This window comes from Notolepis coatsorum, assembly GCF_963971535.1.
Source record: "Notolepis coatsorum genome assembly, chromosome: 19".
NCBI classification, from domain to species: Eukaryota; Metazoa; Chordata; class Actinopteri; order Aulopiformes; family Paralepididae; genus Notolepis; species Notolepis coatsorum.
The window spans coordinates 76,477,994-76,500,786 of NC_140183.1; the positions used below are offsets into that span (position 1 = coordinate 76,477,994).

The 22,793-nt window shown below is 48.4% G+C and overlaps 1 protein-coding gene across 1 annotated transcript in view; it reads right to left on the reverse strand.

The window, feature by feature from the left end:
* Positions 1 to 6,038: 6,038 nt before the first annotated feature.
* rapgef5b (Rap guanine nucleotide exchange factor (GEF) 5b) overlaps positions 6,039 to 22,793 on the reverse strand; it is a 42,898-nt gene continuing 26,143 nt past the window's right edge. Inside the window, exons 13-18 of the mRNA XM_084336361.1 lie at positions 13,103 to 13,193; positions 12,903 to 12,953; positions 9,941 to 10,028; positions 9,665 to 9,729; positions 9,233 to 9,287; positions 6,039 to 8,503 (exon numbers count right to left, since the gene is read on the reverse strand). Of these exons, the coding sequence (XP_084192487.1) occupies positions 8,385 to 8,503; positions 9,233 to 9,287; positions 9,665 to 9,729; positions 9,941 to 10,028; positions 12,903 to 12,953; positions 13,103 to 13,193 (469 nt within the window). The 3' untranslated portion in view covers positions 6,039 to 8,384. The remainder of the gene's footprint in view (positions 8,504 to 9,232; positions 9,288 to 9,664; positions 9,730 to 9,940; positions 10,029 to 12,902; positions 12,954 to 13,102; positions 13,194 to 22,793) is intronic.

Sequence of the window (22,793 nt, forward strand, 5' to 3'; positions counted from 1 at the left end):
AATGGCTTCTTTTTTGCTCAAGCTCACCAACATTAAAATTGTATTCACCCAATGAGCGCCTGTCTGTGGTGGATTTCTTCTCTCCGCATGGAATCGTTAAAACTCTGTTGGGTGGTGTCGCTTTTGAGACGCGAGGTCATTCTGTAACGTTTCTAAAACGGGTCGTCTCCTTCAGAACCGCTCGTGACAATGATGGAGTCCACTGCAGATGTGTCGCTATGACGCCATCTGTTGGTGCTTCATCAAAGTGAAGCAGAGGGGGACGCAAAATGATCTAGGAAATGATTGATGTACATTTTGGTTTGACAAATTATAGGCTTTAAATGTTTTAAAGTTTGACGCTGTAAGACGCCACGGTTATCTTCTGCTCATCTGGAACGACTTGACGCTCACAGACACAAATAGCTGTTGTGTTGTTCTTAATTCCATCCTGGAGTCAAAGTGGCTTCTGCTGTATTGTCAGGGGACCAGGGTGCAGATGGGGTAGTTGATTGTGTTTGTGTGTTTTTTTTCTTTTTCAAGTCAAGTCAATAGTTTTAATTGTCACGGCATACAAGTATACAATGAAATGCGGGTGGTCTTGCCCGCGACGATGTGCAATACAGTGGTACAACATATAATAGAATCCAATAAAAATACAGTGGTACAACATATAATAGAATCCAATAAAAAACAACAGTGCGATAAACAGGTAACATGGTGTGACATCTCGGTATCTGTACATAGTATTTACAGAGCATATAGGACATGCTAGGTAGCTTTAGTAGTGCAATACACTGTTCCTGTTGTTATACTAATTTAAAGTGGCCTTTCCTCTTGGCCATAAGTGTGCGTGTGTGCGGCATGAGTGTTAAAGTGGCTGCTAGTGTGTGAGCGTGCTCAGCGTGCGTGTCGTGTGTGTGCTTGTGTGTGGATAGTTCAGTTTCTGTGGCTCTCAATGTTCATTGTTCAAGGCTCTGATGGCCTGGGGGAAGAAGCTGAGCCTAAGCCTCTCCGTCCTAGTAGCTGGGGTTCGCAGGCGTCTGCCTGACCTCAGCAGCTGGAACAGGCTGTTATTGGGGTGGTGGGGGTCTTTCATTATTCTGCAGGCTCTGGATTTGCACCTCTTGTTGTATAGAACCTGCAGGGTAGGTAGCGCAATACCCGTGGTACGCTCGGCTGAGCGCACCACTCTCTGTAGGGCCTTCTTGTCCTGTGCCGTGCTGTTTCCATACCAGGCAGTGATGTTTCCGGTCAAGATGCTCTCTACAGCTCCTGAGTAGAAGGACTGGAGTATCTTCCCCGATACTCTGAACTTCCTTAACTGTCTCAGGTGGTAGAGGCGCTGCTTCGCTTTCTTTACTACTGTGTCTATGTGTGTTGACCATGTCAGGTCCTCTGAGATGTGGACCCCCAGGTACTTGAAGCTGCTCACCCTGTCCACGGTAGCCCCGTTAATCATCAGTGGTGTGTGTGTCTCCTGCTGTCCTCTCCTATAATCCACGATCAGCTCCTTGGTTTTACCAATGTTCAGGAGCAGGCTGTTGTCCTGGCACCAACGTTCCAGTACCTCAACCTCCTCCCGGTAGGCCTTCTCGTCGTTGTCCGAGATCAGCCCCACCACCACCGTGTCGTCTGCGAACTTCACTATGGAGTTGGAGCTGAACTTGGCCACACAATCGTGTGTGTAGAGTGAGTACAGCAGGGGGCTTAGAACACAGCCCTGGGGGGACCCGATGCTCAGGGTGATGGTGTTGGAGGTCTGACCCCCCACCCTGACCGCCTGGGGTCTTTCACTCAGAAAGTCCAGTACCCAAGGCGGTTAGGTGGCCGAGCGGAGATTGCGTTCGTCACCAGCCCCGGAGCTGTGAGCTGGATTCGCCTGTTTGAATCCAGCTCACAGCTCCGGGGTTGTCACCAGCTTGGCTGGCCGTTCACACTAATACAATTGGCTGTATTAGAGGGTGGGAGAAGCTGGCGGGGTGGGTAAACAGCGACTCCTACAGTTCGGTCGGGGCGCCTGCTAAGCGCGGATAGGACTCGAGGGGGATAGTGTGGTCCTCCCACACGCTACGCCCTCTCGATGAGAATCCGCGCTGCCAGGTGAAAAGAAGCGGTGATTGGCTGGACGTGTGTCGGAGGAAGCACGTGGTAGCCTCCACTCTCCCAGATGATCTGACTGTGGGGGGTAAGTGCGCAGCGACCAGGAAGGGACTGGGAATTGGCATACGACTAACATTGGGATGGGAGAAAATCGGAGGAAAATGGAGGGGGAAAAAGACAAAAAAAAAAAAAAAAAAGAAAGTCCAGTACCCAGGCGCTCAGGGCGGAGCTCAGACTTAGCTCGATCAGCTTGTCCACCAGTCTGGTGGGGACTATGGTGTTGAACGCTGAGCTGTAGTCAATGAACAACAGTCTCACATAGCCCCCCTTCTGACGGTCAAGGTGGGAGAGAGTGCTGTGCAGTACCTGGGAGACCGCGTCGTCGGTGGACCTGTTTGTCCTGTATGCAAATTGCATAGGGTCCATATCACTGGGGAGGGAGGCACAAATGTGGTCCTTGACCAGCCTCTCGAAACATTTCATGACCACAGAGGTGAGTGCCACCGGTCTGTAGTCATTTGGACATGTTGGGGAGGGTTTCTTCGGTACAGGGATGATGGTAGACATCTTGAAGCAGGCAGGGACCACTGACTCCGCCAGGGATTGATTAAATATGGCGGTGAACACCGGGGCAAGCTGGTTTGCACAGGACTTAAGTATGCGTCCTGTTATACCATCTGGGCCAGCAGCCTTCCTGGTGTTCACCTGCATAAATGCTCTTCTCACACTGTGTTCCGACAACGAGAGAGCGCCCCCGCCCCCCCGCGGTTGCCCCCCCCCCTCCACTTTGTATGTGTGTGTGTGTGTGTGTGTGTGTGTGTGTGTGTGTGTGCGTGCGTGCGCGCGCGCGCGCGCGCGCGTGTGTATATTGTGTCTTGCATCAAGGGAAATGAAGAATCAAGCTTCTGTATTTTCCCTTCATCTGCCTTCGCGGCTCCTCTCATTAGCGCCGAGCTGCAGCAGCTAGCCAGTCATTTGGTGACAGGGAAATGATACAGCGCCGGCTGGGTGCGTTGGGGAGTAAATGGCAGGGTACAGGACCAGGCACAGCAGGGGGTCACGATGAGATAGTCATGTTAAAAGGCCAACGGAGGCACCTGGTTAAAATCAACAAGGGCATCTGGCACCCTCTCAGCCCCTCCTCCCCATCCCCCCCATACTCTTCAGAGAGAGAGAGAGAGAGAGAGGGACTTTGTTTACTGATTGTGTTGGTATTCTTAAATGTAGTTAATACAGTTCTCAAAGGAAAGTAGGAGAATTAATCTAGATCCATTGTAGTTTGTGTAGAATGCATACGATAGTTGTCGACATAGTGCTGTCAGACCGCGCGTTTCTGAAATGAATACAGTTATGCGGCGGCTTTTAGGAATTCAGTTCTCAAGTGAACATATTGTGTGTATTGAGCCGTACTGTATTGTACCCATTCTGCAATCTGTTAATAACATTTTCAATCAATCAATCAATCAATCAATCAATCAATCAAACAGGGCCTCTCTTTAGCCACAGTACCCCACTGTAGCCACAGAGAGGCAGTGAAGCTTCACCGATGACTGGAGTGGACTGGGTTTTGTAATGTCAACAGAATGTGATTATAAATATACTTTATTTCTCTAAAAGTTTACATTTATTTTATTCTTTTTTATTTTTTTTATTTACCATGATCTCAAAGGGGCACTTCACCCTAAAATGATCATGAGTATATTAATTACTCACCCTGTGATGCCTTGATTTCTACAGTTTTGTGGACCCCACCTTCACCCTGGAGACATGCAAGAAGAAACAAATCCTGAGTAATCAATTTACCATGATCTCAAAGGGGCACTTCACCCTAAAATGATCATGAGTATATTAATTACTCACCCTGTGATGCCTTGATTTCAAGAGGATTTGTTTCTTCTTGCATGTCTCCAGGGTGAAGGTGGAGTCCACAAAACTGTAGAAATACTTGATGAATTGAAGATTTGGCTAAACTAGATCAAAACAAACTCTTTGAATACAGTAAGTCTCATTTATCCCGCCGTATGCTCAGTACTTCACAATCCTGATGGATTCTACGTTAACGTTCGAGTGGTCCACATGTTAAAATAATAACCATCACTGGTATAGAGTGTTTGGTCACTGGTCAGTAACATTAGTCTCCCAGTCCCTCTGCTCTGCAGTAAACATAATTTATTTGATCTGGAATCCACTTCCCACTTTATTCAATCACGAGAGAGAATTCTCACTGCAAACATTGTCTGACAAAAATAAGAAATAAAAACTAGTTTTAAGCAAATAATGTGCTTGAAACAAGTAGAATAATCACATTTTGCTTGGTAAGATTTCTTGAAATAATTATGCAGGGTTCTCTTTCCTCTCTCTCTCTCTCTCTCTCTCTCTCTCTCTCTCTCTCTCTCTCTCTCTCTCTCTCTCTCTCTCTCTCTCCTGATTGGATAAAGTGGGAACGGGATACCAGAACATTTATTTTGTGTTTACTGCAGAGCGGAGGGACTGGGATACCCATGTTACTGACCAAACACTCTACTGTATATGATGGCTGTCAGAATGTAGAGCTATTTAACACTTATTTGCACAAGGAAATACCACTTACAGCACCTTTAAAACTATTGTACATGACATGATTTTTTCAACTTTGTGTTGCTTTGATGCTCGTTTTTTTTTTTTTTTTTTTTTTTTTTTCGATTTTTTTCTGTTTTTCTCCCCGTCCCAATTTAGTCGTTGTGCCAATTCCCCCCCTCCCCTGCCTGGTTGTTGTGCGCATGTTCTCCTACTGGTCGGTACAAGGGAACCCTGAAGTCATCCGCACGCTTCCTCCGACACGCGCGGCGACAGCCAGTGACTCTTTTTTCACCTGGCAGCGAGGACTCTCATTGGTGAAGCGTAACGCGTGGGAGGTCACGCTGCCTTCATCAAGTCCTGCCTCCGCTGAGCAAGCGCCCAGACCTGACCTGTAGGCGTCGCTGTCCACAACGCCAGATTCCCACCCATGACTTCCCTCTCCCTAACTCAGCCAAACGAGTTAGTATGACGATCAGCCCAAGCCAAGGCAATGCTGACTCCGGGAGTCGAGACCGCAGCCTCTTGCATTGGTGACGAGCGCAATCTCCGTGCTTTGTAAATATATGTCTTCGTCATATTGTCACTTCACTGTGTCATTTGAGATCTGATCATGAAGATCTGATGTGACATCACGTTGCTGTGTTTCCTCTCCCGTGACTTATTCCCTGCTCTCCCTCTCTGTCTCGTTACGTTGCTCATTATGCGCATTGTGGTCAGATTGTGTCCAGACTATGTAGAAGTCTGACCACCTCGGTCTGGCTCGTCGGATCACAATGGCTACGTTCAGACAGCAGATGAAAGTGGCCAAAATTTTTTTTTTTTTAATTGCTCATACAGTATATGACTCGGATCAGTGTGAACAGCACAAATCACATGGAATCTGATCTTTTCTATTCTGATTTGGGCCACTTTCATATGTGGTGCTAAATCAGATACAGGTCTGATATTCTTTACAATGTGACCTCGGTCTGAACAGTCATGCGACTTTCACGCAACTTTTACCTCTAGATTGATATTTGTCACAATTCGTACGTCCATCTTCTTTAAGCCTTTTACCGCATGTGGGTCGGTTCAGGAGCGTGACGAGTTCACACTGGGCTCTGATATTGGCCAAGTTTACATAAACATTTTTATTCCAAACAAAATGTATGTGAACAGCCAAACAAAAAAAAATTCAAATAGATCAGAATTGAGCACTAAGGCTTGCAATGTGAACGTAACCAATGCGACCTAAATCCGACCTGGGACTGTTCAAACCTGACAGTTAATCAGCCATGCCGTGATCGGATGATAAAAGCCGCATTGTAACCATAAGTGTAACCGGGGGGGGGGGGGGGGGGGGTATATGTCACATAGCGTGGGCATTGTGTCAAGAGCAATTGTTTACGAAGGCTTTATTACATGCAGTGACAACGTGGTGGTGGTCAATCTATGGTTTGCCATGTCATGCAGACCAGCCACAATCCCCAACAACATCAGGTACACAAAGCAGGACAGGAGAAGGAATTATTCCCAACTAAAGAACAAATAAATAACTCAGAAATAAATAGTCGACCCCGTCCAGTCTGAAAATACACACAACCTGTATACAGGGAATGTTATCTACTGTAGCCTACAGTTTCGGGGGGAAATTAAAATAGGGCGAAACAAACAAACAAAAAAATAATACTGCTGAAGAATTCTCTTGACATGTTCTACTTTTCTTTAAAATCCAACATTTACACATTTCAAGAGCAGAATGAAGAAGTAAGTCTACAACATGTCACAGCGTGTTTGTTCCAAGGCCTATTCAGCATGACTAACCTGAGGGCATAACAGTTACATTTGCGTATGAGAGAATAAATACTGTAACCTCCTATAACAAAATCCTGTAAATAAACAATGTATACACGTATTATCTCTATATTTCTCTACAGTAATAGCCTAAAAGGTGCTGTAGTACTCCTTACTTAAAATCGCTTCTGCTATTGCTGTTCTTCTAGTGCCAAATACAGAGTCATAGTGTGGGTCTGCTACTTAAGTCTAACTGATTGTCCACGGCTAAGACAAAATATAACTCCTAACTCTCTTAACTTAAAGGTGCTGTAAGTAATTTCTTTGTTAAAAATAAGTGTTAAAAGTAACATGGGTCTCTCAGTCCCTCCGCTCTGCAGTAAACACAAAATAAATGTTCTGTTATCCCTTCCCACTTCATCCAATCAGGTGAAAGAACCCTAGTTAAGATTGCCAGATTATCTTACTACACTAGAAGATTATGTGACTTGTTTCAAGCACATATTGCTTAAAACTAGTTCTTATTTCTTACTTTTGTCACCAGACCATTTTTGCAGTGTGGAGTTCTCTCTCCTGATTGGATAAAGTGGGAACGGGATACCAGAAAAGGTATCTGTGATGGCTGTCAGAATGTAGAGCTACAGTATTATTTTAACATCTATTCTAGACCACTTATTTTAACAAAAATACCACGTACTGCTCCTTTAACACCCAACCTCCATCTTTGAAGATGAACAGGTAGCAAGAAATCACTTTGAACGGGCATGTGTACAGTATTTGGCACTGTTTGATTGCAATTACAACTTGTCGTGTGCATTCTTTCTCACTCACTCACTCACTCACTCACTCACTCACTCACTCACTCACTCGCTTTCTCTCTCTCTCTCCCTCATAACACACACACATGCGTACACATGCACAAACCAAAGGAATACATTAGTAAATCCTACAGTTCCCAGTACAGCCACAATGACACATTATGGTGCTGCTGCTATGTGTATGGATTAACTATAGAAATATGGTACAAACATCTTGTAATAATAATAATAATAATAATAATAATAATAATAATAATAATAATAATAAAATGGATGGTGGCCTTTATGTATGGTAAAGAAAAAAGTCAATGAAATACAACGGAAGGTTTTGGGACTTCCGTTTCACTGCCCCTACACTCTTCTGTTTCAGGTGAGCAGAACAGCAGCTTGTTGTGCAGGACCTGTCCTGCTTTAGTAGCGACCGCACCCCCTAGAGTGGCTGCTGGATTGTGTCTATGGTCATTTTGGTTAATTTAAGGTGTGTTCAACCAGGTCATCAATTCATTACGCTGACATTATCTTTGGTCATTATGGAACATCCCTTCTCAAAGGGCCAGATGTATAAACGATGCACACACACACACACCCACAATATGCATCCACATCCATCAAGTGGGATTTATGAAATAAAATAGTGTGTGTATGTACAGTATACTGTATACCCCATACATATAGTACATGTTTTGAAGGGTATTTTAATGTGTATATGGTCCCACCGACTGGGAGATATGCGATAATGCAAACAATGTAGGCTATATAATGCATTATAAAACACATCTTATATTTGAGAATTACAAGAATGCATGTTGATGGTCTTATCTACGGGTGCCTTATAAATCTGAGTGTACATGTGCGTCGCTGTGGTTACGCAGCTTGAAACCACTATACATCTGGCCACTGTCTCTTCCACTCTTTTCCTGTCATCTCTGGTCTGTGTTTTCCTTGTCCATTGGCTCCCCCCTGTGGTCAGCCGGAGTCACGACAGGTTCCTCCGGAACGCCGACCAGAGTCCTGAGAGATGCAGTGTATATATAGTACACAGTACGGTATAGCATACTGATACTGTATAGTATAGAACGTGGTATACGGAGATACGGCGAGTGAAGAGGGGGGTAAGGTCGCTCCTTCGGCGGCTCTGCAACCTTGAGAGCTTCACGCTCGCGGCTCCAGTCTGTGAGACAGGTCAAACAGAGTCTGCTGATTGTCGATGATGTGAAGGTAGTCTGTGTAGGCTCGAACCTCCGGGCTGCTCTTCTGACTAATACCGTTTCCTGGTGGGGGGGGGGGGGGGGGGGGGGGGGAGACACACACACACAAAAGCACACGTGTTTACCCCCAAGCTGACCGCGCAGCACCCGAGACAGGCGATTAACCATTATTGCACCATCCTCTGTTCTTGTCTATGAATGTGCACTGTAGGGGCTTTTCTACATCTGCCTCCGATGAGTCCCGTTTTACACTAACACATCACGCTATTGATTACCTGCCCCCGATACTGTTCAATACCGCTACGCGGCATTGCGGTGCGGTAAGTAGAACGCCAACGTCAACATCCCTTATATCTAATTAGGTCACTAGCTACAGGCCGCGGCTACGCTCCACGACCGTGGATTACTGGGGGTTTCCCCCCGTCTATTAATGAGCACAGGTCAAAGGTTAAAGCCCCCCCCCCCCCCCCCGGCAAGGTAAATATGTTATCGGCGTTTAATTGTGTAATAGCTTATATTAGGAAACAGGAAAGATTTGAGAGTAGAGAGTACATTTTACATTTACTGTAGTCATTTAGCTGACGCTTTTATCCAAAGCGACTTACAAGTTCTGTACGACAAGTCAGCAGGAAGGGTACAACTCTATCAGCTGAGTAACAATGTTCATCAAACAGTGCTGACACTTTGGTGCTGCGGTGATGAGTGCGTAGTAGTAAAGACATATTAGTATAGTATAGTGCATGATAGTACAAGACAGTAAGAATGTTAGTATTTAAAAAAGAAAGTACCAACCCATGTGATCTTTCTGACACTGTCGGATGAGACGCACTGTATCCGCTATCATGTGCTGAGAGACGAGAGGGACACAAGACACAGAGAGACAAGAGGGACACAAGACACAGAGAGACAAGAGGGACACAAGACACAGAGAGACAAGAGGGACACAAGACACAGAGAGACAAGAGGGACACAAGACAGAGAGACGAGAGGGACACAAGACACAGAGAGACAAGAGGGACACAAGACAGAGAGACGAGAGGGACACAAGACACAGAGAGACAAGAGGGACACAAGACAGAGAGAGACAAGAGGGACACAAGACACAGAGAGACAAGAGGGACACAAGACAGAGAGACGAGAGGGACACAAGACAGAGAGATTGATTTGAATTGAATTGATCCTGTGGTACAAAGACACGGCACTGTAATATTCACGGTGACTCACCAGCTTTTCAATATTGACCAGGTTATCGTGAAACGTTTTGTTCCCTTCATGAATGAATGTGATATCTACCGAGAGAGAGAGAGAGAGAGAGAGAGAGAGAGAGAGAGAGAGAGAGAGAGTTTATTAGTATTCATTGAAAAGAACATGTCAGAAAACAGTGCTAGCGTTTGTTTTATGTCAGATCCGCCTGTTGGGATGAATATTGGGCTGCCCCCTCCGGGAGAGGTGCCTTTAAATAGACTTGGCGTGCAGTGAGGCGCTGGGAGGCGGGGGCACCTTTCAGCAGCAGGGGGAGAAACGGGATCTTTGGGGCCTTCATCTTCCTGAAGCAGTCCCTGTAGGCCTTGTGGTTGAGAGATGGATCCTGCACAGACATGTTGAAAGACTGAGACTGAGACTTGTGCTGGAGGTGTCTGTGTGTCTGTCTGTCTGTGTGTGTGTGTGTGTGTGTGTGTCTGTGTGCACATGTGTGTGTGTCTGTGTGCACATGTGTGTGTGTCTGTGTGCACATGTGTGTGTGTGCACACGCATGCATGCGTTTGTGTAAATTAGATTACAGATAATTAATTAATTAATTATTATTATTATTCATAATTAATAACCACAACTCTAGCACCTTCCATTTTTTTTATGTATTTGTTGTTTGTTGTTTATTGTTTTTTTTTTTTTTTTGTGTGAAAGCAATGATCCCCAGAGACCAAGGAAAATGATTTAGGGTTTGACTATAAAGGGGCAGTTAACCCAAAATAAAACAATAACATTTCCCTCTTATACGGAGTGCTATCTATCCATCCAGATTGTTTCTGTGTGATTCTCCTAGTGTTGGATATGTCTGCCCTAGAGATATCTGCCATAGAGATGTCTGCCATAGAGATGTCTGCCCTAGAGATGTCTGCCCTAGAGATGTATGCCCTAGAGATGTCTGCCCTAGAGATGTATGCCCTAGAGATATCTGCCCTAGAGATGTCTGCCCTAGAGATGTATGCCCTAGAGATGTCTGCCCTAGAGATGTATGCCCTAGAGTTGTCTGCCCTAGAGTTGTCTGCCATAGAGATGTCTGCCCTAGAGATGTCTGCCCTAGAGATGTATGCCCTAGAGTTGTCTGCCCTAGAGTTGTCTGCCATAGAGATGTCTGCCCTAGAGATATCTGCCCTAGAGATATCTGCCCTAGAGATGTCTGCCCTAGAGTTGTCTGCCATAGAGATGTCTGCCCTAGAGATATCTGCCCTAGAGATGTCTGCCCTAGAGATGTATGCCCTAGAGTTGTCTGCCCTAGAGATATCTGCCCTAGAGATGTCTGCCCTAGAGTTGTCTGCCATAGAGATGTCTGCCATAGAGATGTCTGCCCTAGAGATATCTGCCCTAGAGATGTCTGCCCTAGAGATGTATGCCCTAGAGTTGTCTGCCCTAGAGATATCTGCCATAGAGATATCTGCCATAGAGATGTCTGCCCTAGAGATATCTGCCCTAGAGATGTCTGCCCTAGAGATGTATGCCCTAGAGTTGTCTGCCCTAGAGATATCTGCCCTAGAGATGTCTGCCCTAGAGTTGTCTGCCATAGAGATGTCTGCCCTAGAGATATCTGCCCTAGAGATGTCTGCCCTAGAGATGTCTGCCCTAGAGTTGTCTGCCATAGAGATGTATGCCCTAGAGTTGTCTGCCCTAGAGATATCTGCCCTAGAGATGTCTGCCCTAGAGTTGTCTGCCATAGAGATGTCTGCCCTAGAGATATCTGCCCTAGAGATGTCTGCCCTAGAGATGTCTGCCCTAGAGTTGTCTGCCATAGAGATGTCTGCCCTAGAGATATCTGCCCTAGAGATGTCTGCCCTAGAGATGTATGCCCTAGAGTTGTCTGCCCTAGAGATATCTGCCCTAGAGATGTCTGCCCTAGAGTTGTCTGCCATAGAGATGTCTGCCCTAGAGATATCTGCCCTAGAGATGTCTGCCCTATAGATATCTGCCGTCACTCCAATACAATGGAGCTGAATGGGCTGTGGGGCTCAAAGCACAAAAAGAAATACATTTGAAAAACTCAAGTCTCTTTCCAGAAATCATGACCCGGTTACTCAAGATAATCCACAGACTTTGTGCACGGTTTCATGTTGGAACAGCCCCCCCCCCCCCTCCCCCCCATAATAATGAATGGGGGTGAAAATAGTTCCATTCAACTCCATTGTATTGGATCGCAGATGTCTCTTACGGCAGGCACCAAAACCATCTGGATGAATAGATAGCACTCCAGGTAAGGGGGGATATTTCTTATTTATCTGGGTGAATTGCCCCTTTAATCAGATCTCTACACCGGCCATTTTGCTGTTCATCATGTTTGACATGATTCCACTACTAATTTGGCCTTAATTCCACTACTAAATTGGCCTTAATTCCACTACTAATCTGGCAGTCACACTGAGACGACAAAAACCAAACAACCAAACGGTGCCCAGGTGTAGTAATGTCCTTTTGAAACGCTAGATTGCAAATGTGTGGATTATGCTCATTTTGGCCTTATTTAGAGGCTTTGTTGTGAAAGAAAAGCACTACTAAAGAAACTTGAACAGTGATCCTTAACACCTGTTAAGCCTGCTGTTTTGATCATAAATCGATCAATACAGACCATATTAATTAATGTTGTGTTTCTTTTTCAAATGTAGCCAAGAGTAAAGACCTTAACCATATAAAAACAGGAGTCAAAGTGTATATTTTCAGCACTACGTTTGTTTACCGATGTTTTTAAGATTTACCGAAAATAAGAATTTATGGAAAATATGCGAATTCTATCTCTCTTGTATCGTAAAACTGCAAGGAAATGACTAAATCCAGATCTAACACTGCCATTGGAAAGATGAGCTTTTTCCCTATCCATAGATGTATGATTTGGCCATAATAAGGTCAATTACTGTATCTACAAATCCGTCTGTTTAATCATCTTCCCTTTATTCATTTGCTTAGATCTTTTGTACACTTGATCTCAAGAAGGTGGTGAATGAGCTCAGTGAGTGGGGTCAGATGCTGCACAATTGTAACATGGTGTTATTCACCGGCAAAGATGCAAAAAAATATCATAATTTATATTCTCCTTTGTTTCATCACAATTTACTCAAGCCTAGTAACAGACACAATATACCAAGAACATGCTAATTGACCTTGTAGAAGTGGAGCAATCTTCCATTTACTTGGGCATGTACCTTTAGGTGAAATTTCTGAAAATAGGGCTTAACAGGTTAAGAAATCAACCTACCGTCATCGTGTCCAGCTCCGTGTACAGCTTTTTAAACTTCCCGGGAACCTTCTGCGGAGACAGAGACGAGGTTGAGTTTTACAGACACAGCAGTCGCAGTGGAACTATATAAAGACGAGCGCACGCGACAACAAACCAATTCACCTAATAAGTGCAGAAGAGTAGCGGTGCAGAAACGGAGACGCAGAAAGCCTCCTTACCTCCCATGTCTGACTGAGGCGGCTGACGGCCCCGGCGCTCAGGCCCATGATGATGGCAAAGAAACAGTTGAGATTCCTCTGCGCTTTACAACTGCAGAACGGGAACAAGATCCGATTAAAGGTTAAAGGTTGCGCGGCCCAAGATCCGATTACTGTTCTGTCTAAATGTTTAATGTTGAGCGATTTGCAGTGTCAAATTTCCCTCGGGATAATACAAGTATTTCTATTCTATTCTATCTATTAAAGGTTGCACAGTTGTACATATCCGTTGTACATATTCATATTTACATTTTAGTCATTTAGCTGAACGCTTTTTATCCAAAGCAACTTACAAATTGTGAACAAGTCAGCAGGAGGGGTAGCTATCTCTGGCAGCTAGGGTCAGTGGTATTGTTCGTCTAACAGTGTCGACTAGTAGTATCGAATAGTGTTACAATCTGTGCATAGTTATATAGACATAATTAGCATAGTAGGTACTTAGTAGTAGAAGGATAGTAACATAGTAGATAGACATATTAGCAAAGTAGGTAGTAGTATACAGATAGTAACATATAGTAGTATAGACATATTAGCATAGTAGGTAGTAATGTGTAGTACTAGTAACAATGCATAGTAGTATAGACATAGTAGTATTTAGGGGTGTAAAGGTACACGTATCTGTACCGAACCGAAACGTTTCAGTGTGTACCGTATCGTACCGAACGGCTGTGTAGTGTACCGAACGAATACAACGGTATGTTAACCACTAACGACCACCCACCGGGGGCTGTTTTTTTCACAATCTAATATAATTATTATAATTCTTTTACAAGTCGATTATTAATTTCAACATAGAATATTCGTTGACAGCCCTACAAGTACAATTAGTTACTGCACACTAGGGCTGACCCCTATTAGTCGAATAGTCGACTAATCGATCGAAAGGAGCCGTAGTCGACTGCCAACCTCTTAGTCGAATACAAAAAAAGATTATATTATAATTCTTTTTATCATTCTTTCCAAAAGAAAAGAGGCCTAGAAGCGTGGCTAACGCTAATGGCACGCATACCAGAGGCTAACTGCCTAAGAAAACAGGCACAGAGGCACTGAAAGAGGATTTCACCCATGAACACACTAGACTAGACAAATATCAAGATGTATCCATCAGTGGACCAATTGCATGCTTTTGCAAAGGACAAGAAGCCTTCCGTCAGACATTAAGCACCCCCACAGCCCAAATGGAATGATAAAAAAAATCAAATCTATTTTTTTTTCATAGTCGAATAATAGTCGACTATCGGCTAATTTCGGCCAATCATAGTCGACTATCCAAATCCTTAGTCGGGGACAGCCTGAGGGGAACATGGAAAGCCAAACTTTCCCCCACTGTACCGAAAACCCGTACCGAACCTTGACTTCAAAACCGAGGTACGTACCGTACCGTGGTTTTTGTGTACCGTTACACACCTAGTAGTATTACATATGTTGTACATATTCCTGTACATATCCCTTACCTACTCTTACTAGTTACGCTGCTGGCCAGTATGACTACTACCATAGTGCATTTTTACCTGTATCACTGCCATGTTAATACTACAACTCTGTCCATACAGTACATTTGATTAGCACTATACTCAGTAATATTAAGATAATGTAGCATCCTGAATATTCTGCTAAGTATTCAGAAGTGCTGACTAACTTGTTACTTCCCCTGTGTGTGTATAAAGTGTGATAAACAGTGTTCCTTTTGATATCTCGCCCGGACTACTAATGATGCGAGGTGCTCCTCTTTCTCCGGCTTCGATATGGATCACTAACATGACATTGAAGCATCTTTCTCCCTTTCTGGAGTGGTCCTATAGTGGGATCAGTTGCGGTTGCCAGCAGGGGGCAGTGGTGGCACGTGGAGCGGAGGAGAGAGAAGCAACAAGCAAGAGATGATTACCTGGAGGGCGGAACACAAGGAAGTCCTCTTTGACAGTGAACTCGGACATGAGCGGTCGCAACGGGCGTGTGCTCTGGATGAGCCCCGTTGGAAGAGTCCCGTTGAAGAGCCCCGTTGGAGAGCGACGGGTGATAGAGAGTACTTGCTAGATAACGTGTTATCCTAGAAGTACAAGCGATAGTGAAGTGTGTGAGTAAGCGATACGGAAAGAAGAACCAACGTCCATAGATAACGTGTTATAGTAGCAGTGTGTGCGGTGTATTAGCATGCTGCTAACGGCTATAGTGACTCAAGTATACTACCAGGCGAGCGTCGCTGAAGACCGGTGGTGCATACAGCCACGTTGCGTTAGTAGTACAGACGATAGCAGGAGGGTTCACTAAGACCCACAGTTTAGCTGTGTTTAAGGTAGCCAAACAGTTTAGAGCGCGCCAGCCCAGTCAACAGCCCGCAGTGGACATCTCATCGACACCACAGAGGACACCTCTCCCCACCAGCAGAGGTCGCCACAAGACAGCACGCTCCTCCAGTTTCACCACTGCCCATGCTGTCTACCCCAGCCCTCTGGCTGTGCTCGCGGGATCGCCCGACGCCATCTTGTCACCCGGACGAGAGGTGATGAGAGTGGGTCCGCCATCTTGGCTAAGTACAACGGTACCTCGTGTGCCCACAACAGTATCCATTCGAGCGAACGCTAACGACCAGTGTCTAGGGGTACCCCAAACATTATAAGCCGGCTTTAGAGTAGGTTTTATTTGGTAACGTGGGCCCACATGTAAATGATTTCTTTTGTATTTGTGCATCACTGTGACATTCTTGAATTCCCATTGAACTACTTACCATGTGCCTGGGTCTTCCCCTAATCCAAGTGGGGTTTACTATTAATGTATTGAGCACGAGGTGCCTATGTTGGGAATAGTGTTCCCCTATAATACAAGTGAGAGCACCCGGTGCCGTATATGAATACATGCCATATGAACCACATAAAGTACAACTTGTAACTGATAATTGACCAGGCTTATATAAAGTAGAAGTAAATGGGAGCACGGTGTGGGTGTCTATTTCTGATCATATGCTAACCTTGTTGACCGGGTAAATACTCGTGACTGTGGTATATTTATTTAACCCTTCCACCCCATTCGCAGCATATTCATTGAGGGTCTATACAGGTGGTCAAGGAAGGGTACTGCTTAAAGGGAAGCCCAATATAACTATTGAACTGACAGTCACCGGGTGTGGGAGGGCTAACGGAGGTACTGGGGGAAGTGAGAGTGTGTGGGGAGCTACTGCTGAAATAGGAAGACCAGAGTACCACCCCCCAGGTTAGTAAACCCTGGGCCCCATCCGCTCCTGCTGCCCGCTCTCCAGAACGACGTTCCGGGCCCAAAGACGGGGGTGCAGATAGATCAAACTCTACTGTATCCTGCTACCAGGTGGCTGTGTATAACTACTCCCATAAGCACCCTTCTACATTTGGCGTCACGAACAGGATCAACATCCTACTCCACTTCCTTGACGCAGACCAGTAGAGAGACCATGACGTCCGAAGAAGGGACCCGCGCCGTGCAGGAGATGGCGGCGAGGGTCGAGCAGCTAGCCGACGCAGTGAAGGAGTTGACCGAGCAGGCACTCCAAGAGAAGCGTTACTCTCAGGCAGCTCTGCGGGAGCAAACAGACGCCGCCACCGAAGTGAAGAAGGAGGGGACAAAGGCCATGGAGGAACTGACCGCCCAGGTGAAGGCCCTGGCGGACAAAGCCCACCGGCAAGCAGGCCTCCTGGACCGACAGGTGCTGGCCCTGGAAAAGACCCAAGCCGCCCTCAACAGGGAGGGCCGTGAATCCTGCCCGCCCCCATCGCAGACCGTGTATGTCCAACAAGACCGAGAATGCAGCGAGTTCGGTGGGGGAAAGTTGAGAGGGGAGTCGCCGGTGGAGGACTGGATCCGAGAAATGAAAGCCCATTTCCGAATCAGCAAAGTACCCGGCGACGACCAGGTGGAGTTCGTACAACAGCACTTAAAGGGCGAGGCTAAGCGGACGGTACGCTTCGCCATGGAAGGAACCGCCCCAGAGCCAGACGCCCTGTTTCACTTGCTGCAGGAGACGTACGGAGACAAGACCCCAGTCAGCATCCGCCTGGGAGAGTTCCTCGACCGCCGGCAGTCAGACGGTGAGACCGTGCAAGAGTTTGCGTACGACCTACAGGAGCGGATGCGGCGCATTCAGGGCAGAGACCCCGGACAGGTCACCGATCCTGCCGCCTGGCTGCAGGAGCAGTTCGTGCTCGGCCTGAGGGACGAGATGCTGAGACGGGAGATGAGGAGGTCCGTGAGGGAGAACGGGGGACGGACGTTTATCGACCTGATGATGGCGGCGATAAACTGGTCCGAGGAAGAGATGGTCCTGCCCCCCACGAAGGGTCCCGCCCGGGTCCTGATCCACACCGCCGCCGCAGAGGGACGCAAAACCCCTCCTCTCGCAGACACACTCCAAGAGTCGATCCGACAGCTGTTCGCAGGCCAAGAGCGGTTGGGCGCGCGCCAGGAACAGCTCTTCCAGGCATTGCAACAGGAGCCAGACGCGCCCCAGAGAGGCGTCGCCGGACGGCGACATAGGGAGACGTGTCCGCGGCCCCGCGTGGAATGCCCCGCCGAGACGAGGACGGGCGATTGATATGCTACACCTGCCAACAGCCGGGCCATATCGCCAGAGATTGCCCCTGCCCCGCCGGTGGACCACGCCCCGCCCCTTCTCCCGCTCCCGAAGCGCCGGGCCCGTCGAGACCCCGACCGAAAAGGGCGATTGACGCCGTCGCGACCGGAGCCGCCGACCCAGTCGCTGAGAGCCCCGAGGAGCAGCAGGTACACAGGGAATGCTTCACCCTGGAGGTACAAATAGATGGTGTGGACACTCGCTGCCTATTCGACACTGGAGCCGAGGTGACGACCATGTCGGAGAGCCACTTCAAGCGAAACTTCCCAAAACAGAAGCTGACCTCCGCCAACTGGATCACCCTCACGGCCGCCAACGGTTTGGAGATCCCCGTGGTGGGGTGCCTGTACGCAGAGGTGAAGTGCTTGGAAATGACGTTCCCCGGGAAGTGCATATTCATTGTGAAAGAAGACCCCCTCCGAGGACCCGCGAGAGACGCCGTCCAGGGACTGCTGGGGATGAACGTACTCGGCGGAGTGGACGGCCTCTTCAAGGGGATCAAGGGGATGCGTCTCGCCAGTAGTCGTCGGACCGGCGCCGGAGGTGTCGCACTGCGCCGAGTTGTCGCTGCCATGAGGCAGACAGAACGGAAGTGTACGGCCAATCTGGGGGCAGTGGAGCAGCGTTGGAACGCTCAGCTGGCTGAGTATGATTTCGTGGTCCACTACAAGCCCGGCCGGCTCAACCAGAACGCCGACGCCCTGTCACGCATGCCGATGAGGCCAGAACCCGAAGTGGAGGACACCGAGAAGGACTTCGTCACGATCACGGCACCCATACCGTACTCGACGGGCACCCATACTCGGCTGGTCCCCGAGGAACGGGCCGTCCCATCGAGGGCCCCCGCCCTAGTCGCACGCGAAGGCTATGTGGTGATCCCGGCGGACGAAGTCTGGGCTCTCCTAAGCCCAGAGGGACGGACCGAACCGCAGGGGGTTCCGACAGTCGTCGCAAGACAGATCGTGACCCAGAAGGGGAACAGCGGATACAGCTGGGCGGAGTTACGGCAACTTCAGGCAGACGACCCCGAACTGGGACCGGTGTGGCGGGCGGTGACCCGGGGAGTCCAGCCCTCTAAGACCCAGTTGCAGGAGATGGACACAGGTCTCCGTAAGGTATACGGACAGTGGGAGAGGTTCCGTCTGCACCAACAGGTGTTGTTCAGACGCGTCAGCGACCCCCGCGACGGAGAGGAGGTCCTACAGCTGGTGGTACCTGCCCGGGACGTATTCCCAAAGGCACAGGCCCAGATGACCTGCACCAACGTAACGGCGCCCATGGAAGTCCTAGCCATGGACTTCACCCTACTAGAGATTCAGATTCAGATTCCTTTATTGAGCCATTTGTGTAAAACACATTGGTAATTGTTGCAGCAATACAGTGTATGCATTTTCTTTTTTCACAGTAAACAACACCAACACAGACAAGAAACGAGACAGTGCAGTGGGCAATAAAATACATATATATATATAAAGTGAAGAGTGCAGAGTTCCAGTACGGACTAGTGCAGTGCAGTCAGTGTCATTGTGCCAGTGTCACTTGGGGGCAGAGGGGGGGGGGGGGGTACCGAGGGGGGGGGGGGGGGGGGGACCTGAGGCATTGATCAGCCTGGCGGCTGAGGGGAAGAAGCTCAGTCTGTGTCGAGCTTTCACAGCCTTTGGGATCCTCAGCCTTCTCCCAGAGGGGAGCAGGGTGAAGAGGCTGTGACCGGGGTGGGATGGGTCGGCCATGATCTTCCTCGCCCTCTTCAGCGCCCTGGAGTCGTGCAGGGACCTGAGGGAGGGCAGGGGATAGCCGATCACCCTCTCTGCGGAGCGAATCACCCGCTGCAGCTTGGCAAGATCTTTTGCCGCTGCAGCGGTGAACCAGGAGATGATGGAGTGGGTGAGGATGGACTCAATGATGGCCGTGTAGAATTGGGCCATCATGGTCCTCGGCAGTTTATATTTCTTCAACTGCCGGAGGAAGAACATCCTCCCCTGGGCCTTCTTGAGCAGGCCCGTGATGTTGAGCTCCCACTTCAAATCCCGGGAGATGGTCATGCCGAGGAATCGGCATGACTCCACGGAGGCCACCTGGGTGCCTCCCAGTATGATGGGAGGGGGCAGGGCTGCTTTCTTCCTGAAGTCCACTACCATCTCCACTGTCTTTTGAGCATTGAGCTCCAGGTTGTTGCAGCTGCACCAGCTCTGCAGCCTCTCGATCTCCCTCCTATAGGCCGACTCGTCCCCCCTGGAGATGAGACCCACCAGGGTGGTGTCGTCAGCGAATTTCAGGAGTTTGACCGAGGGGTGTAGAGAGGCACAGCTGTTGGTGTACAGGGAGAACAGTAGTGGGGATAGAACGCAGCCCTGCAGGGAACCGGTGCTGGTGGACCTAGAGCTGGAAATGCTCTTCCCCAGCCTCACCCGCTGAGACCTGTTGGACAGGAAGTCGGTAATCCACCTGCGAGTGGAGGCCGGCACCTGCAGCAGGGATAGCTGGTGCTCCAGGATGGGTGGAAGGATGGTGTTGAAGGCCGAGCTGAAGTCCACATACAGGATCCTGACATAGTTGCCCGCGTAGTCCAGATGTTCCAGCGTGTAGTGCAGCAGGCGGGTACGAGAACGTATTAGTATTGACAGATATGTTCACTCGGTTCACCATCGCCATTCCGACCAAGGACCAGACCGCAAAGACCACCGCCGTCGCAATCATCAAACACTGGTTCGTCTATTACGGCTGCCCCGCCCGGCTCCATGCTGACCAGGGAGTCCAGTGTGATCAAGGAGCTCTGTAGGCTCTATGGGATCTCAAAGAGCCGCACTATGCCATACCACCCCCAGGGGAATGGGCAGTGCGAACGGTTCAACCAAACCATGCACGACATGCTACGTAGTCTACCCGCGGACAAGAAGAGGGACTGGAAGGAACACTTGCCGGAGTTGGTACTCACGTACAACTGCCACATACACTCCTCCACGGGATACTCCCCCTTATATCTGCTATTCGGGAGGGACGCAAGGATGCCCCGAGACGTCCTGGGGGGCAGGGATGTCGTCGACGACGGTGCAGAGAACCTAGACGAATGGGTCCAGGGACACCACGAGCGACTGAAGGCCGCTGCGAATGCCACCGCAAAGCATGCGTCTCACTGACGCAAGCGGATATACGACCGGAAGTCCAGGGGCGCACTCTTGAGGGCGGGGGACCGAGTCCTGATCCGCGACCACCGACCCAAGGGCCGCAACAAGATACAGGACAGGGACGGACGAATCGGACACGGAGTCAGACGCGAGGGGGGTTGAGCGAACCCGGCCCCAGAGGAGCACCAGAGGTCGGCTACCCGCTCGGTATCGCCAGGACTATGTGCTAAAGAGTGTGTTTGTGGAACAATGTGTACTATTAATGAAACAATGTGTGAAACTGTTGGTCTAAGGACCGTTTTCATGTGATTAAACTGGTTTCATTGAAGTAACTTGCAGAGGACTTGGCAAGTTTAAAGTGGGGGGAAATGTAGCATCCTGAATATTCTGCTAAGTATTCAGAAGTGCTGACTAACTTGTTACTTCCCCTGTGTGTGTATAAAGTGTGATAAACAGTGTTCCTTTTGATATCTTGCCCGGACTACTAATGATGCGAGGTGCTCCTCTTTCTCCGGCTTCGATATGGATCACTAACATGACATTGAAGCATCTTTCTCCCTTTCTGGAGTGGTCCTATAGTGGGATCAGTTGCGGTTGCCAGCAGGGGGCAGTGGTGGCAGGTGGAGCGGAGGAGAGAGAAGCAACAAGCAAGAGATGATTACCTGGAGGGCGGAACACAAGGAAGTCCTCTTTGACAGTGAACTCGGACATGAGCGGTCGCAACGGGCGTGTGCTCTGGAAGAGCCCCGTTGGAAGAGTCCCGTTGAAGAGCCCCGTTGGAGAGCGACGGGTGATAGAGAGTACTTGCTAGATAACGTGTTATCCTAGAAGTACAAGCGATAGTGAAGTGTGTGAGTAAGCGATACAGCAAGAAGAACCAACGTCCATAGATAACGTGTTATAGTAGCAGTGTGTGCGGTGTATTAGCATGCTGCTAACGGCTATAGTGACTCAAGTATACTACCAGGCGAGCGTCGCTGAAGACCGGTGGTGCATACAGCCACGTTGCGTTAGTAGTACAGACGATAGCAGGAGGGTTCACTAAGACCCACAGTTTAGCTGTGTTTAAGGTAGCCAAACAGTTTAGAGCGCGCCAGCCCAGTCAACAGCCCGCAGTGGATGTCTCATCGACGCCGCAGAGGACACCTCTCCCCACCAGCAGAGGTCGCCACAACACAGCACGCTCCTCCAGTTTCACCACTGCCCATGCTGTCTACCCCAGCCCGCTGGCTGTGCTCGCGGGATCGCCCGACGCCATCTTGTCACCCGGACGAGAGGTGATGAGAGTGGGTCCGCCATCTTGGCTAAGTACAACGGTACCTCGTGTGCCCACAACAGTATCCATTCGAGCGAACGCTAACGACCAGTGTCTAGGGGTACCCCAAACATTATAAGCCGGCTTTAGAGTAGGTTTTATTTGGTAACGTGGGCCCACATGTAAATGATTTCTTTTGTATTTGTGCATCACTGTGACGTTCTTGAATTCCCATTGAACTACTTACCATGTGCCTGGGTCTTCCCCTAATCCAAGCGGGGTTTACTATTAATGTATTGAGCACGAGGTGCCTATGTTGGGAATAGTGTTCCCCTATAATACAAGTGAGAGCATCCGGTGCCGTATATGAATACATGCCATATGAACCACATAAAGTACAACTTGTAACTGATAATTGACCAGGCTTATATAAAGTAGAAGTAAATGGGAGCACAGTGTGAGTGTCTATTTCTGATCATATGCTAACCTTGTTGACCGGGTAAATACTTGTGACTGTGGTATATTTATTTAACCCTTCCACCCCATTCGCAGCATATTCATTGAGGGTCTATACAGGTGGTCAAGGAAGGGTACTGCTTAAAGGGAAGCCCAATATAACTATTGAACTGACAGTCACCGGGTGTGGGAGGGCTAACGGAGGTACTGGGGGAAGTG